This window comes from Molossus molossus, unplaced genomic scaffold, assembly GCF_014108415.1.
Source record: "Molossus molossus isolate mMolMol1 unplaced genomic scaffold, mMolMol1.p scaffold_m16_p_6, whole genome shotgun sequence".
Taxonomy (NCBI): Eukaryota; Metazoa; Chordata; class Mammalia; order Chiroptera; family Molossidae; genus Molossus; species Molossus molossus.
The window spans coordinates 28,957,409-28,975,155 of NW_023425399.1; the positions used below are offsets into that span (position 1 = coordinate 28,957,409).

Genomic DNA, 17,747 nt, shown 5'->3' on the forward strand with positions numbered 1-17,747 from the left:
CTGGCCACAGTTTTAAAGTAAGAGCGCTCCCCCCCCCCCATCCCATAATACTTTGAAGAGGGAGCAGTCAGCTCTATGTTTACATTCTGGTGTATTGGTTTTCAATTCAATCTGTTACTTCATAGATGTACTTAATGTCAGTTTGATGTGGAGTGCAACCTGTTTACACAAATAAGCATCTAACCAAAATGCTACCGTATATAGAAAAAGGTCAGACTTTCCTTGTCTGTCACCATCTCAGAAAGTCTTACTGCTGAGATCAACATTGGAATGGGCTCTGTTTGGATAGTTCTGTTCCATTCTCTGTTTGGATAGTTCTGTTCCATTCCTCTTTACATCTTAAAATTAAGAAATACTGACTTGTGGATGTGAGGTGTCAGAGGCCTTTATTCCTTTGGTGAGCCCTTCCCTGGGGCAGCAGACAGTCGCCATATCTGGGACTCCAGCAACCTGGCTCACTCTGGTTGCCCAGCCCTAGTGATTACCTGAGGCCACGCCCCACCCAACTTTCAGGCCCACCCAAGCTGTTGCCACTTGCTTAACAATAGGATTGGCCTGTCTTGAATCCTGCTTCAGGTTCTCCTAAATTCTTTCAAACAGGCAGCATCTGGTCTCAGCTAGGCCCGTATCTCTCATTAAGTAATACATAGAAACAAACACAGGGAGGCAGCCAAAATGAGGAGACAAAAAACAGGTCCCAAATAAAAGAACAGAACAAAACTCCAGGTAAAGAACTAAGCAAAATGGAGATAGGCAACCTAACAGATGCTGAGTTCAAAACACTGCTTATAAGGATGCTCAATGAACTTAGTGAGAACCTCAGAGAACTTAGTGAGGGCCTCAAGAGCATAAAAAAGGACCAGTCGGAAATAAAGGATTCATAGTCAGAAATAAAGGAGACACTAATTGAAATAAAGAATAATTTACACGGATTCAATAGTAGAGTAGGTAAAGGCAAGAAGCAAACCATTGATTTGGAATATAAGGAAGCAAAAAACGCCCAATCAGAACAGCAAAAAGAAAAAGAATCCAAAAAAAAAAAAAAAAATGATGAATGATGATAGTGTAAGGAGCCTCTGGGACAAATGCAAGCGTGCCAACATTCACATCTTGGGGGTGCCAGAAGGAGAAGAGAGAGAACGAGAAATCGAAAACCTATTTGAAATAATGACAGAAAACTTCCCTAACTTGGTGAAGAGAACAGACATATAAGTCCAGGAAGCACAGAGAGTCCCAAACAAGATGAACCCCAAGAGGCCCACACCAAGACACATCATTATCAAAATGCAAAAGGTTGAAGACAAAGAGAGAATCTTAAAAGCAGAAAGAGAAAAGCAGTTAGTTACCTACAAGGGAGCCCCCATAAGACTGTCAGCTGATTTCTCAAAAGAAATTTTGCAGGCCAGAAGGGATTGGCAAGAAATATTCAGAGTAATGAGAAGGAAGAATTTACAACCAAGAGTACTCTATCCTGCAAAGCTGTCATTTAGAATCGATGGACAGATAAAGAGTTTCCCGGACAAGAAAAACCTAAAGGAGTTCATCACCACCAAACCATTATTATATGAAATGTTGAAGGGTCTTCTTGAAGAAAAAGATAAAAAATATAAACAAAATGGCAATGAATACATATCTAGCGACAATGGAATCTACAAACAAAATGAACAAGCAGAACAGAAACATTCTCATAGATACAGAAAACATTTTGTTGGTTGCCAGATGGGAGGGGGGTTGGGGGAATGGGTGAAAAAGGTGAAGGGGTTAAGAAGTACAAATTCATTGCTAGACTGACAAACCTCAAAGGGAAAGGGGTTGGGGGGGTGGGAAGAAATAAACCAAAGAACTTATATGCATAACCAATGGACACAGACAATAGTGTGGGAAAAGGCAGGAGGGGGGCGGGAGTGGGGAGGAGGGGGTCAATGGGGGAAAATGAGGAACATCTGTAATACATTCAACAATAAAGATAGGTTTAAAAAAATGAAGTGCTTATTTTTTTCTTAGAGTGAAGGTTAAAGTTTCAAGCATTATCTTAATTAGCTGTTCACATTTAACTTAACTCTGCTGAAGTAAACAGTTGTGCTAAAAAAAAAAAGCGGTGTTGCCATAGCAACCTTGATCTGAACGTTTGCTTTTCCTTTCTACTCACAAGTGTTTCTTACTATCTAGGCCAGGATATGAAACAAATCTGCTGAGACTTGCCATATAAAACAAAATGTAAAACACCGTTTTGGGGGAAACATTTTAAATGATTGCTTCAAGGATTACAGCAAAGCTCCTAATTCCAAATGGTTGCCGAAGGGGACTGTCTCTGGGGTTCCCTTGTCTGACAGCTTCTCTCTGTGTCCCCTCTCAGGGCTTGATGGGGGGCGGGGGGAGGGGGCGTAGTTCTTGTTCCTGCACCAGCTCTAAGGTTCTGGTCCAGAAAGTGAGTTGAACCAGATAATTCCCATTGGCTTTCCTGGCTGTAAAGGGGTCAGGTTCTGAGTCTTTAACTGGTTACTAAAGTGCAAAACTAAGCTGTTTTCAATTCAGCCTCGGGCTAAGCCTCAATCTCATAGTAAAGAAAAGAATTGTTAAGCATTCTCAGGATCCAAGCCCGTGGTTCCTAAACTCTTATAATCTGAATCATCTAGTGAGGCTCTGAACTCTCCTGCCTGGCTGGCTCATCACTGCCAACGTGCAGATCATTGGTCCTAATCACGGCAAATGATAACCACATGAAGATCATTTTAATTAAGAAAATTAATGAGATTAGCCTTTTCCAATTCTATTTACCAACCCCTTCATCAAGTGATTCTGAAGGCGTGGCCTTTGTCTCCATTTTCCTGTCCGAATGAGACCAGGGTGCCCCCCTCTCCCTCTCCCACTCCCAATGCAGTAGTATCACATTTTGGAAGCAATAAGCTGACACTGAGGGTTTTCTGCGTGAGAAGAGTCGCCATTAAAACAAAACAAACCTGAGGCTTCTCATGAAGTCTTTTTTCCCACACTCATTCTTTTTAATCCCCGTCAGACTAAGATGACCCGAAGAAAAATCAAAGATACTGTTTTCTTTGTAATTCATTTTGTAGGCCATTAAAAAGAAGAGAGAAAAGAGATAAAACCCAGTAGAAAAGTGATAAAGGATATGAGTAGAAAGTTCACAGTATAGGAAACCCAAATGGCCAATAGGTCTATGAAAAGCAGCTCAGACACACAGGTAATCAGGGAAATGAGAACCCAGATAAAAAGGTGCCATTTGAAACGTCTGAATAAATTTCTAGGTATCAGGGCTTGGCAAAGCCCTAGCGAAACAGGAGAACCCAGGCTCTGCTGGTGAGGGGTAAATGCCACAACACTGTGGACGAGGTGAGTTCGGATCTAGTGACAGTGATAAGATTCCCTTTGACTCAGCAATTCCCCTTCTGGCTGTGTTTCCAGGGAAAGTCTCCCTCAAGTTTACAAGGAGGCCTGCACCAGGGGGCTCACTGAGGCCTTGTTTGTGGTAGTGAAAATTAGACTCAAGCTATATGCCATCAGCAAGAGATTGGATGAAGAGTAATGCAGTATGTTTCTATATTAGAAATCTAAATAAGGCAGATTCATATATATTAGCAATGGCTAGAAGTAAAAAATTGTAAAGTTGACTGAAAAAAGCAAAAGTTTGTTCATTGAGATTAAAACGACCACCACACACAAAGTGACACTCTTGCTTAAGGAGACATCTGTATGTAAAGTAAGAAGATGGGCTGGAAGGAATAAATTTCTAGGTAGAAGTGGTTAACTTTAATTGAAATGTTTAACTCTTTAACAAGGAAAAAGAATCAAATATGATATCTTTTTTTGTTGTTGTTAATCCTCATGCGAGGATATTTTTCCATTAACTCTTAAAGAGGAAGGGAGGGAGGTAAAGGGGGAGAGAGAGAGGGAGAAACATCCATGGGAGAGACACATTGATTAGCTGTCTGCTGCCCAACCCCAACCTGCAACCCAGGTTCGTGCCCTTAACCGGAAATTGAACCAGAGACCCTTTGGTCCTCTCACCGATGCTCTAACCTCTGAGTCAAACTGGCCAGGGCTACGATAGTATCTTTTTTTTTTTTCTTTATTCATAGAGAGACAGAGGAAGGGAGAAGGAGAGAGAGATAGAAACATCAGTGAGAGAGAACATTGATTGGCCACCTCCTGCATGCCCTCCACTGGGGATCGGGCCCAGAACCTGGGCATGTGCCCTGACCAGGAATCTAACCAGCGACCTCTTAGTGCATGGGTTGATGCTCAACCACTGAGCCACACTGGCCAGGCACGATAGTATCTTAATTGCTGATTTGGAGTGGTATAAACTTAGATATTATATATAGTTCCCTGTAAATATCAGAACATTTCAATTTCTGAAGAAAATATACCAAGGAAGAAGATAACTACAGATCAGACAGTAGAAAGTGGCTTTATATAACTGGCCTGGGCCCCTGATTCTACGGCTGGTCACCAATCGCACACGCCTTTGTTTTTTTGCCAGCATTAATTTTATTTCTCAGCAGTTGCATTTTGGAGGGCCCTGTCCTCTTCCCATGGCATCTGCTAGTCATTAGGATGAAGGTGACATCATATGCCACCTCCCCTCAGGTGATTCGTTCAGTTTTAGCTTCAGATGTAAACAAGTACAGACAGAGACTATGGTTTCAAAGCACCTGAGCAGATCTTCCATCTCTTTGAAGTGTTAAATTGTATTAAATATCTTTATATCCAACCCTCCTCTCCTTTCTAAGTATGTGGATTTTATCCTTTAAAGGAACGGTTGCTATTCTAAAATGTATAAACCAGCAGGGTTACCATTAGGTAAAGGATGACTTAAGCTTATTGATTTTTTTTTTTTGGTCATTAGTTTTATGATATTAATAAGATAGGAAGCAAGGTGTCTTAACTCTCCAGCGCTGGTATTATTACGTAGCGGCAGGGAAGGAGGTAGCCAGACAAAACCAGAAAGAGGAATAGAGCAAATTGCTCGTGGGATAGAGTGAATAGAGGCCCTTGCAGGGCAGAAACCAAGTTTCTGGGGCTGCAAGGGGGAGGAGAAATCCCATCATATATGAAAGAGGGGAAAGAAAAGGAGGATTGTCTTGGAATACAGTACAACAAATCTGAGGAAGCTTCCACAAAACAAAACAAAACAAAACAAAAGAATGTAGACACCTTATTGTTTAAACAGCAGACTAGGATTATTTTTGGCATCCAAACTCAGTCCAGCCCTCTGGACATAGGGATGTGGGGTGGGAACATCTCACTGTTGACCCAGGTGTATCTGCCCCACTCCTTCAGCATCTGATTACATATATAATGTACTCATGATACATGTATGCACAAATGAATCCTGTGATGGGGGCCCTTATGAGAGTGAAAGAGGGTGCTATTAATTTTTTAAAAGAGAATTTTATAAAAGTTTATTTGAGCCAAACTGATGACATGCTGGGAGGCAAGATCTCAAATGCTCCCTGGTGCTATTAATAATTAATTGAGACAACAGGCATACACCCAGGTTGTCTGGGCAAACCTCCCAGTCACCCTAGAAAGTACTGGTAACGCTCGTGATAGTGCACATTTACAGTAAGGAATGACCAAAGCTGGAAGTTATCAGAAGGGTTTTCCTGGCTTCTCTGTGAGACACTCAAGTCCTCCACAGCCTAACCGGGCCTCTCCTCCCTTGTAAGAATTTTCTGCCCTTGGGCTGCCCCACACTACCCTCCCAGGCATTTATTTCTGCCTCCGTACCTTCCCCTACTGCTATAGCTTTTTCTCTCTGCTTCACCTGTCTGGAGACGACTCACCTTCCAGTCCCGGCATTACCCACCATCCTAGCTTTACTCAGCATTTGCTTCCTGGACCTTGCCCGTCTGTCACTGGACCGGGCCCCGTGCCATGGATAGTAGATGGTTATAATTATTTAGTCTGAAGGTAGAATGACTGGGCCACCTAAGAAGGCTGGTCCTTGTTTACTTGCAGGAGTGGTCCCGAGGGGCAGCAGGTAAAGGCGGGGCGACACAGCACTGACCAGTCAGGTGTGGGTAGCTCATGCTTCTCTAATCAGTGTAGATTCCAGATTCCACAGTACAGCACACCTCTCCTGGCTGCCTTCAGAGTAGCATGTGATCTCCAGGCGCATCAACATAATCCTTGGGTAGGAGAAGATGTAATGAACAAACAAATCATATATATTGTTAGATGCTATTAGGTTTATATAGAAATATAAGGCTGACAAGGGACATGAGGACAGCCGAGGTCTTAGTATAGTGAGGGAAATGTAATTTAAAATAGTGTGCTCAGGGAAGATATGGTAGATTGAATTATTGTTCACTATTATTCTCGGCTTCTCCCTATAGGAGAATTTTCCTTCCTCATTCTTTTGAAATCGGACTTGGCCATATGATTTAACTTTGGCCAGTAATATGTACACAGAGCGACAGTGTTTTCCCAGTCACTGCCTACTTCACCACACTCGTTTCCCTGTGTTGTAGCCACTATGAAATGTTGAGGCTGTGGCTGCACCGTCAGCTGGGTTCCAGGGTAAGGACAAGAATGATACACATCTACTTGTAGTTGACACTGAGCTGGAAGATGGGAGAAAAAGTCCTTGTTGTTTTATACCCCCGGGGTCTGGGGCTTGCTTGTTATGAAGCCCATCCTGATGGATACAGAAGGACTCACTGAGAAGGTAACATCTGAGCAGAGACCTGAAGGAGGTGAGGGGACCAGTCATGCAGATGTGTGGAGAAAGCGTGTTCCACTCAGAGAAAAAGCAAGTGCAAAGGTTCTGAAGAGGGAGCTTTTCTGATGCATTGCAGGGTCAGAAAGAAGCCGGATTTTTCAAGGCAAAGATGCAGAGGTGTGAGCACCAGTCAGACTTTCACACAGCTGATCCTTGTTGATCCTGGACACTACTCCTGCAGTAGGAAGGCAGGAGTGATAGAAATAGAAAGGAGATGAAGGAAAAGAGTGAGATCTGGAGCAGGAAGATGTCCACTAGGAGAGCAGGACCCCCAGATCCATGGGCCAGAGCCCGTCATACACTAAAATAGTAGTGTCACTGATTAGAGATCCTGTGAGGCCTGTGAAGTCCAACTCCTGGCATAGAGGAACCGAGTCACTGCATCCAGAGAGTGACCACTGATGACCAGGACATCTCCCCGCCCCCCAGCATTCACCTTGTTCTTCCCATGCCCATGAGTTTTTCTTAGAGCCACACAGAACCCAGGCAACCTCCAACAGACAAAGCAGGCAGCAGGATTGTCTGAGTGCTGGGCAGTGCCCAGAGAAAGGGTCAGCTTCCCCTCGGAGCAACAGAGAAGGAAACTGCAAGCCACCTATTCCTTCTTTCCTCAAACCCTGATCATTGTTTGTGTTCTTAAATTAAGTCATGTTTCTTCCAGCTCTGCACAGCCTTGAAACCATAGATCCTCCCAATTAGCAGTTGTTAGTAAAAGAAACTCTGGGCAAACAGGCAGAGTGGGCAGCGATTGATGCCGATACAAGGAGACAGAATTCTAAATATCAAACTCATGTGGAAGAAACTTGTTAAAGTTGAAGGCTAAACTGTTTCACAGACAAAAAATCCTGCTCCGAGTTTATCAACCACAGAAGTAGCCGTGAAGATTCTCTGGGAGAAACCCCCACTGAACACCTGGGTTTCTGAAAGTGAATGGCATCTCTCGCAGAACACAGCCATCAATCTCGAATGCTCCATGCTAATTGATAGTCTCAGATTACTGAACTCAAATTAGCATCTATAACTCCTGACCATATAAAAATAGGTTTATAAGAATCTCAGCTATCTGTATTTTTTCTCTCTTTGGTCAAAAGAAAAGCTAACAGCCTTGGCCAGTGTGGCTCAGTTGGTTGGAGCGTCAGCTCATACACTGAAGGTTCACTTCCTGGTCGGGGCAAATATTTAGGTGGCAGGTTTGATCCCTGGTAGGGGATGTGCAGGAGGCAACCAACCAATGTTTCACTTTCATATCAATGTTTCTCTCTCCCTCTCCCATCCTCTCTCTCTAAAATCAATAAAAGATTAAAAAAAGAAAAGTTAGCAAACAGATGCTCTGGTAGATAGTAACCTTGAAACAATGCATGCAAAAATATTACCAGAGGAAGCCCGGTCCTCCTTTTCTTCTTGTTAGTTACTTCTTAGAGAAATTTTATTCCTGATTGGAAGCCTATTGAAATAAAAAGGGAAGTTCCATTCAATTTAGATAATGCCAGAATTGGGATTGGTACTTGGGTTCTTGCTTAGGAAAAAAAAAAAATCTCAAGGTCTGAGAAGGGAAGACTGCATAGTGCAAATGGGACCAGCAAGAAGCCCTTGTGCAGGATCAATAGCAAGGTGAGCTCAGGGTAAATCAACATATTACAATGCAGTGGCATCCAGCATTCACTTCCCACTTCCTCCAGAACCCATCCTTTGAGCCAGAATTTCTGAGAGTAAGGGGAAAGGGTGATTCTTTCTTGTATGGAACTATCCTCTACATCATTGATTTTCAACCTTCCTCATCTCATGGCACAAATAAACGAATTACTAAAATTGTGCGGTATACCGAAAAATACATTTTTTCCAATCTGACAATGAAAATAGGTATGATTTTGATTCATTCACACCAGATGATGATTGTTCTGTTAACTGTTGTCATTTTTATATTTGACAGTCTAAGGGAAAAGAGGTCAGTGCCCCTGACTAGTCAGGTATTGCATGTTTTGAATTTGTTTGTGGCACACCAGTTGAGAATTGCTGCTCCACATTGTAAGACGTTTACATCCTTGACCCCAATCACTAAATGCAAGTAGCACTTTCCAATCAGTCCCCCTCTAGAGTAGATAGTACAGTCCCAAGCTGAGAGCCCTGCAAGTCTGAGCTGTATCAACAGGTAGAATAAGGTGAGCTTGAACATAGCTGTGAGGATGCACACTGAGCTGGAATTGACGGAGCTATCAAAGATCCATCCTTTGGTCCACATTTAGGTGCATTAAAAAAAAAGAAGAAGAAGCAATTAGCTTTATTTGCTGGTGAAGAAACAGTGATTCCAAAAGACCACACCAGCCACATGATTAGAGAGATGGCTTTGTAGTTGGTAGTAAAGCAAATTTTAAAAGGAAATCAAAGACTGCAATGAACTGGAGGCAGCGTTCTAAAGAACTGATGCAGTGAATGACTCAACTCATATTGTTATTGCTCTTTGGAAAGGGGAAGGGAGGTTTCTTTGAAGATGAGTTGCAGTCTGCTTGACATTTGCATGAAAAATAAAAAAGACAGGCTAGTTTTTTGCAGGAGGGTGGGGGTGTCTTTTGGACACTGAATTTAGGATGCCTAATTTCAGATTTTAAAATTAAAAATGAAAATGAAACTCCGATGAAAACTAAAAATCCTGCATATCAAAGTTATTGATCAGTTACTTAATAAGTACATGCTCTGCTCCTTGGAATGCTTTGTATAAATGGCTGCCCTGGGTGGGCAGTTTCAGGAACTCTCCAACTTGCCCCGGGTTACTGTCAAGCATCTCCCTTCTCTCATTCTTCCCATTGACCCGTCTCAGCCCCTGTCTTCCTGCCTTACTGCCCCCAGGACAGGATCATCTGTGGGGAAGAAGGTGGGAAGGAACCCCTCACCCTGCCATTGCAGGACCCCTTCCCTTCTCCCCTCAGCTCTCTAACAGCAGTACCATTTGTTAGGCAAGTGCTCTTTGCCAAGCCCTGAGCTAAGGCTTTTGTTGTTGGGCCACAATTATTCCTTCAGAGGTTTGTTTGCATTTTTTCTTGAAATGATCTCAAACTCACAGAAAACTTGCAAGTACAATACAAATAACTTTTTGTCATAAATTATTTGGAAGTTGCCAACCTGATGCGCACCATCCCTGATTTTCCTACAAGCAAGGACATTCCTCTACACAACCCCAATGCAACCATCAAAATCAGGACATTAACAATGATAACAGTACTGCCATCTAACCCTCAGCCCCCATCCAGTTGTCCACATAATGTTCTTTCTTTAAAGTTTTTTTTTAAAATTACCTTTATTGTTGATAGTATTACAAATATTCCTCTTTTTCCTCACATTGACCCCTTCCACCCTGGTCCCGCCCCCACCCAGGCCTTCACTGCACTATATTCTGTGTCTGCTGGTTATGCATATATGCACATAGGATTTTAAAAAATTGATTTTTAGAAAGAGAGAGGAAGGGAGAGAGAGAAACATTGGCTGACCCCTGCATGCATGCTACAGGGGATCGAGCCCACAACCCGGACATGTGCCCTGACAGGGAATTGAATCAGCAGCTTTTCGGTGCACATGACAACACACAACCAACTGAGCCACACCGGTCAGGACCAATAATGTTCTTTATAGCAAAAAGATCCAGTTGAAAATAATGTTGTGTTTAACTGTCATGTGTCTTTAATCTACTTCAATTGTGAACAATTGCTTAGTCTTTCCTTGGTTTTCATGACCTGGGCACTTCTAAAGAGTACAGGTCAGTCATTTTGTAGCATGTCTCTGAATTTGGTTTTGTCTGTGACTTTCTCGTAGTCGGGTTCAGGTGATGCACCTTAGGCAGGACTCTCAGGGAAGCAATGCTGGGTCTTCCTGTTGCATCTGGTCAGGTGGCACCTGATTTTGTTTTGTCCCATTACTAGTGGTGCTCACCAAGATCACTTGATTAAGGTATTTACCAATCTTCACCATTACAGTATTTTTTCCACTTTGTAACTAGTAAGTATTTTATAGGGAAGGACTCTGAAACTTGTAAATATCCTGTTCCTTATCAAGTTTTCAATTATTTTTCATGGTTTTCTATTAATTATTTATGTATGTATGTATGTATTTATTTATTTATTTTCATCCTCACCCAAAGATACTTTTCCATTGATTTTTTAGATAGAGTCGGAGGGAGGGAGGGAAAGAGAGACAGAGAGAAACATCAATGTGAGCGAGACACATCGATTGGCTGCCTCCTGCATGACCCTGACTGGAGCTGGGGATTGAACCCCAAACTGAGGTATGTGCCTTTGACCAGGAATTGAACCCGAGACTCTTTGGTCTTTGGGACAATACTCTAACCGTTGAGCCAAACCAGCCATGGCAATGGTTTTCTGTTTTAATAAATGGGTTATAATCTGATACTTTCATGATTTATTTTGATGCTGAAGTTGTTCCAGATTTGGCCAGGAGAATCTCTTTTGAGCTGGCCTCCGCCCCCTCCCCTTACATGCTGCTGTCATTCTTCGAACATTCTAGAACAGTAAAATGTTCATCTTGCACTTTGCTATCACCAGCCTGCAATCAGCCATTCTTCAAGGTGGGCTAAGTGCTTTGTTGTTGGGCTAATTGTGTGTTGGATCAATGAATGCTTGTCCTTGTGTGGGTCTACGTGTATCTCATAGAACATGTCCACGTTCTTTCTGGATACTCTAATGCTTTGGATCATATACTTTTCTCTTCCCTATGTGACCATAGAGACTCTGGAAGAGAGACTGTTTAGTAGAACTCTTGTTTTGTGGATGAAAAAACTGAATCTCTGAATCTCAGAAAGGTGGTCTGGCTTGCCTTCCAGTGTGGTTCAGTGGATTGAGCACTGTCCCATGCACTGAGAGGTCACAGGTTCGATTCCTGGTCAGGGCACATGCCCAAGTTGCAGGTTTAATCCCCAATATGGGCTGTGCAGGAGGCAGGTGATGGATGTTTCTCTCTCTCCCCTTCTCCTTTCCTCTCTGTCCAAAAAAATCAATAAAAATATATTTAAAAAAGAGAAAGGTGATCTGGCTTGTTCAAGGAGAGATAACTAGCTGGTAACAAAACTAGAATCAAAACCCCAAATCTCAGCTCCTTTTCTAAAACTTCAACCACTGCATCATGCAACTTTCTTCATCACTAGCAAGTACAGATATTTTTTATTATAACTACTAATTGAGTTCGCGGGGATGGGGTGTGGGTGTGTAGAATTAAAGCTAGTAATTAACTGCAGCTTATGTCAGAACAAAAAAGGGAAAATGTACTATTTTGATTTAAAGTATAATAGTTTAAATCATAAAACTGGTGGCTGTACAAGGAATTCAGCAGCTTACAAATTATTTGCTTTTCTAGAACACAATGATAAGACAGTTCTTTGTATCAGGAAACTTAAGAGATTCCTATGTTAAGAATCAGGGTGCCCAGAGAGGTATAGCCAGTTAGCTCAAGAACTAGGATTTGGCTCCAATCCTGGCTTCTTACTGTCTATTATTAAATCACTTGGTTTATTTGTTACTGCTCTTTTAAAAGACACAAAGGTGGTGATTTCAATTTAGAGACAGAGTCTATAGGATTATAGTAGGGAGTAAAGAAAGAAATGTGTGAACTGTGTATAAATGCCCAGAACTGTCTGCATTAAGGGTCTTCACTGTGTTGTGCAATGGATCCCTTTGGCATCTGGTGAAGCCAGTCAACCCTTTTGCAGAATAAAGTTTTTAACTGCAGAAAGTAAAATATATAGGCTTACCGAGGAAAAAATTGAAATATAGTTATTAAAATACCTAAAGAACAAATGTGTGATATTGTAATGAATATGTGTTTTTAAAACTAACACTTAGAGCCCTGGTCAGTGGTTAGAGCATCAGCCTGTGGTCCAGAGAGACCCGGGTTCAGTTCCTGCTAAGGGCATGTACCTCAGTTGCAGTTTGTCCCCGGCCCTGGTTGGGTTGTGTGGGTGGCAACCACTCGATGTGTCTCTCTCACGTTGATGTTTCTCTCTCTCCCTCCCACTCTATCTGAACAAAAAATGGAAAAGTGTCCTTGGATGAAGATAAAAAAAAAAAACCTAACACTTAGATAATAAGCTCTAATGTCAGCACTAATAGCTGTGGTGATTTCATAGTAGTTGTCTTAGTCTGGTTGGACTGCCATAAAAAATATCATAAACTAGCCCTGGCCAGTTTGGCTCAGCGGTTAGAGCGTCGGCCTGTGGTCCGGAGAGACCTGGGTTCGGTTCCCGCTAAGGGCACGTATCTCGGTTGCAGTTTGTCCCTGGCCCTGGTTGGTCGTGCGGGTGGCAGCCACTCGATATGGCCCTTTCACATCGATATTTCCCTCTCTCTCTCTTCTTCTCTCTCCCTCACACTCTGTCTGTACAAAAAATGGAAAAATGTCCTCGGATGAGGATAAAAAAAATATATACAGTGATACCTCGGTTCTCGAACATAATTCGTTCCAGGAGGACGGTCGAGAACCGAATTGTTCGAGAACCGAAGCAATGAAACCCAATAGGAAAGCGTGACTCTCCACAAAGCGTGACTCTCTCTGCACTCACACTGATGACACAAGCAAGGCGCGCTGGGCCGAATGAACGCCATTTGGCTCAACTCGGCTCATCTCGGAAGTTCGAGTTCCAAATATTTGTTCGGATTCCGAGACAAAAGTTTCTCGAATCTCCTGGTCGAATACCGATTTGGTCGAAAACCGAGGCGTTCGAGAACCGAGGTATCACTGTATATATATATATATATATATATATATATATATATATATAATAAACTAAATGGCTTAAACAAAAGAAATTTATTTCTCACAGTTTTGGAAGCTGGAAGTCCAAGATCAAGATTCTGGTGAAGACTCTCTTCCTGGCCTGCAGAAAGTCACCTTCTTGTTGTGTCCATGGACTTTCCTCGGTTCCTGCACATGAAGAGAGAGATCTTCCTTTTCTTATAAGGCCACCAATCTTAACAGATTGAGGCCCCACCTTTATAACCTCATTTAACCTTAGTAACCTAAAAGCCCTATCTCCTTTAAGGATTAGGGCTTCAACAGAATTTTGGAGAGACACAGTCCAGCCCATAACATGGTAATGGGCATAAATTATATTTCAAAACATCTTCAACAAGGTATAATGTGATATGAAAATAGCTGTGATCTATTGGTGACAAAGTCATAGATATTTCTGCTAATGGGTTTATTGCCTGTATTCATCGTAGAAGGAACTGCTTGATTTTAGGTAGAGGTTAGTGAATATAAAGATATGATATGTTTCCTGTCCAACTTCACAGCCACCCCAAACTTCTTTACAAGGACCTCCCGTTAAGAACCCCTGAAACATGCAAGTAAAATGTTCTTGTTTTGAGCAAACAAATGGCATAACCCCAGGATGGTGAGAACAGATTCTGAAATCATCTGATTCTGCCCATTGCTCATTCATTACCCAGTAGCAGTAAGTGTATTAAGTTGAAAAGAGACATCATCCGCTCTTGATTATCTTTCTGGTGTTTTTGACTATGTGCTTGAGTATTGGGATGTGTTTGTTTTGCAGACAGCAGTAATGTAAACACTACACAAAATGATTCCTGGACCTCTGAGAACTTCTGGCTTGACCCTTCTGTGAAAAGCCAACCAGAGACCAAGACAGAGGAAGATGGGCTTCGGAAATCCCTGGACACGTTCTATGAGATGTTTGGCCGTCCACAGCCAGCCTCTGGAGACGCACTCTCCACATCTGTCTGCCGGTGCCTGTCTCAGAAAATCAACGAACTGAAGGACCAGGAGAACCAAAAGTATGCCCTCCGCAGTTTTCAAATGGCTCGGGTCATTTTCAACCGGGATGGCTGCTCCGTCTTACAGAAGTACTCCAGGGATGCCCGCTTCTACCCACTGGGAGAAGGAAGTGTGTCTCTGGATGATGAAGAGCTGACCCCTGGACTTTCCAAAGATATTATTCATTTCCTCTTGCAGCAGAATGTGATGGAAGACCCATAACTGGTGCCTGGTGGTGAAAGCTGGCCACACGGATATGGAGGGCAGCCCTGTGGCCGACGCTGTCAGTGCCCCACCCAGGTCCCTTCAGGTGCGTCTTGCCAGCTCTGTGTGTCCAGCTGCCAGCTAAGTGCTCTGCAGTCCTCAGTTGGCCTCTGCCAGCAAGTACTGGAGGCTATTCAGCCCACACAGAGAACCACTGGTGTCTGGGAATTTTATAGCTCCCAAGCCACACTCCCTCGTACTGTTCCCCCGGCCAGAGGCCAGTGATTGGCTAGTTTGGGAGCATGAAAGCCCAGCTTCCTTGTCTCAAAGAAAGATGTGCTCTGAGGCATAATTGACCCCCCAGAGCTCCGCTGGGAATCAGGCCTTGCTGTCCTCCCATTCATTCACTGGTGGGTGTCACCTGGCAGCCTTTCCTTAATAAATCTCTTGTTCCTGAATCCTTGACTCAGAGACTACTTCTGGGAGAACCTGGCCTACGAGAACAGCCTTCCACCAGATGAATTTCTGGAAGGGAATAAAGCTCTATGCTGGATCAAATACGAGAAGTGTGCCGTGCTGTAAAACTGCGATCACACAGTTGAGGAGGTGTGTCCCAGAATCATACGAGATTTAAATGTGGTTCCAAGCAGTGCCTCACATCTTAGTCAGACCTTGCCTCTCCAAATCCAGAACTGCCCAATTTATAATACTTCTGGGAGTGGAAGGGACATTTGGACCTTCTAAAATAGCAGCTAAAATTCGCAAAGTAAAGAAAAGAACAGAAGAAAGCCTCCACCAGATTGCAAATGTGAAAGGCGAGGAGAAAACAAACATGCTCCACCCCCCTCGGTATTTGCAAGCTCAGTGATGATAGGCTGGGCGGATGCCTCCTCAGTTTGTGGTGGAAGAGAAAGAGGACTCCTTGTCCAGGTGGACTGTTTCTTCTGGTTGTTTCTGCCTTCTGCTTGCCTGCTGCCAGCACCCTCTGTCACCCTCTGAAAGGTTGACCCCCTCATACCTGCTCTGTCCTGACTTCACCAGGGAGTGGCTTTACCTTTTTTGTTTTTTTATCCTTATCCGAAGACATTTTTGCATTTATCTTCAGATAGAGTGCAGGGGAGGAGGGGGAGAAACATAGACTGGCTGCCACCCACACGACCCCCAACCTGGGCCAGGGACAAACTGCAATCAAGGCACGTGCCCCCAGTGGGAACCGAACCCAGGACTCTCCAGTCCGGGGGGCCAACACCCTAACCACTGAGCCAAACTGGCCAGGGCTACCTTTTTTTTTTTAGATTATTTTTAAAACTTATTTCTCAGTTATAGTTAACATACAATATATTAGTTTCAGGTATACAACATAGTGATTAGATGTTTGTGTACCTCATGAAGTGTTCCCCTATAAGTGTGGTACCCATCTGACATCATACAATATTATTGACTATACCCTTGTGGCTTTAAATTGCTGGTGCAGGCATGTGCTGGCAGATGGTCTGCTCCATGGCCGTGTCCTGAACCCCTATTTGAGACTCGGTTGGTAGATGACATCACCTGGCACCATGCTCCCTGAAACTGTCATTGGAAACCTCACACTAATCCTTACCTTGACAGTTCTCCAAACAAATTACATGGACAGAAAAGGGTTATATCACACTTGTTTGGAGGTGTGGGGGGACAACAAGAGAAGCTGGCAACACTGCAATTAGATTTGGAGAAACTTCAGGTGAAATTTAACTGGCATAAGACCCCCGAACCTTTCCAGAAACCAGATTATGCAAGTAGATGAGCCTAATGTGTACATTCAGAGTGAATGTGTCCTGGTAGGCAGGTTTCTTAGGGACTCTAGGATGGAGAGAGACGCCTTTTAAAGGTCAGGAATTATTGCCTGGCCAGTGTGGCTCAGTGGTTGAGCGTTGACCCATGCACCCAGAGGTCACCGGTTTGATTCCCAGTCAGGGCACATGCCCAGGTTGTGGACCAAATCCCCAGTGGGGGGCATGCAGGAGGCGGCCAGTCGATGTTCTCTCTCATTGATGTTTCTCTCTCTCTCTCTCTCCCTCTCCCTTCCTCTTTCTAAAAGTCAATGAAGAAAAAAAATTTTTTCTTAAAAATAAATAAAGGTCAGGAATTACATACTAAGGCTTCCGGTTCCTGGAAGATCAGGCGTAAGAAGTAGTTCCCCACTGACGTGCAGAGGCACCACAGAAAGGAGACCTACATGGTAGGAAACAGGAAATGAATGGGCCTCTGAGACACTTGAGTAAACAAACCTCCTGATGTCCCTCTGACCAGCAATCTTCTTCCATGGGTCTCTCCTGTTCAGCTGGCCTCCAGATGGTCATGAAACCAGTGTGACTTGTAATTGAAAAGCTACAGGTTGAATTTTCAGGTGATTAACGTGAAGCAAATTAATAGATGTCCTAGAAGATTGGAACAGTTCTTAATATTATGCAGTCACTGATTGGCGATTAGTTTCAGTTATGGTGGCTACCCACATAAAGAAACTGGCTTATACTGTTTTTAAAGGAAAAAGACACAAGCTATTTGAATCTCCATGGCCGGAAGCAGCAGCTTCTATTTGGCAGTGAGTTTTTAGTATCAATAATTTTGTAAACTTTATTAACGTCAGTGCTGTGGGCTCCCAGCCAGCAGTCAGACTCTGAAAGCAGAGAATTTACAAATCTAAAAACCAGAATCACCCGACGTTAAAAAAAAAAAAAAAAAAGGAGTGTGGTCTGTGCTTGTTTGTATCTGAGTAAGTGCTTGTGACAGGTCAGTACAAGATATTTGATTCCCTGCAATCTCGTGCCTTAATTTGATCTCCATGGGGTCAGGATGGCATTTTCCATTTATCTCTGTTTACCTTTAATAAAGACTAAGAGGTAAGGACATCGAGGCTCTGGCCTTTAGCTTTATTGTCTGATTTTGCCCTACAGATCACTCACTGACATATTATCATGCTATGAAGGTTCCGACTGGCCTATGACACCACCTGTGGCCCTTTCGCAGGTCTTGGGGAGGATGG

At 43.2% G+C, this 17,747-nt stretch overlaps 1 protein-coding gene across 3 annotated transcripts in view; it reads left to right on the forward strand.

Annotated features, from left to right (window-relative positions):
• The window catches only part of SHLD1 (shieldin complex subunit 1), an 80,225-nt gene extending 64,476 nt beyond the window's left edge, over positions 1-15,749 (forward strand). Inside the window, exons 3-4 of one of the 3 annotated variants that reach the window (XM_036245645.1) lie at positions 14,298-14,538; positions 15,193-15,749. In XM_036245645.1, coding sequence (XP_036101538.1) covers positions 14,298-14,538; positions 15,193-15,304 — 353 coding nt within the window. In that variant the 3' untranslated portion in view covers positions 15,305-15,749. Of the gene's footprint in view, positions 1-13,816; positions 13,876-14,297 lie in introns of those variants that run through there. The other 2 variants (XM_036245646.1, XM_036245643.1) reach the window with 2 other exon arrangements.
• The last annotated feature ends 1,998 nt before the right edge of the window (positions 15,750-17,747 follow it).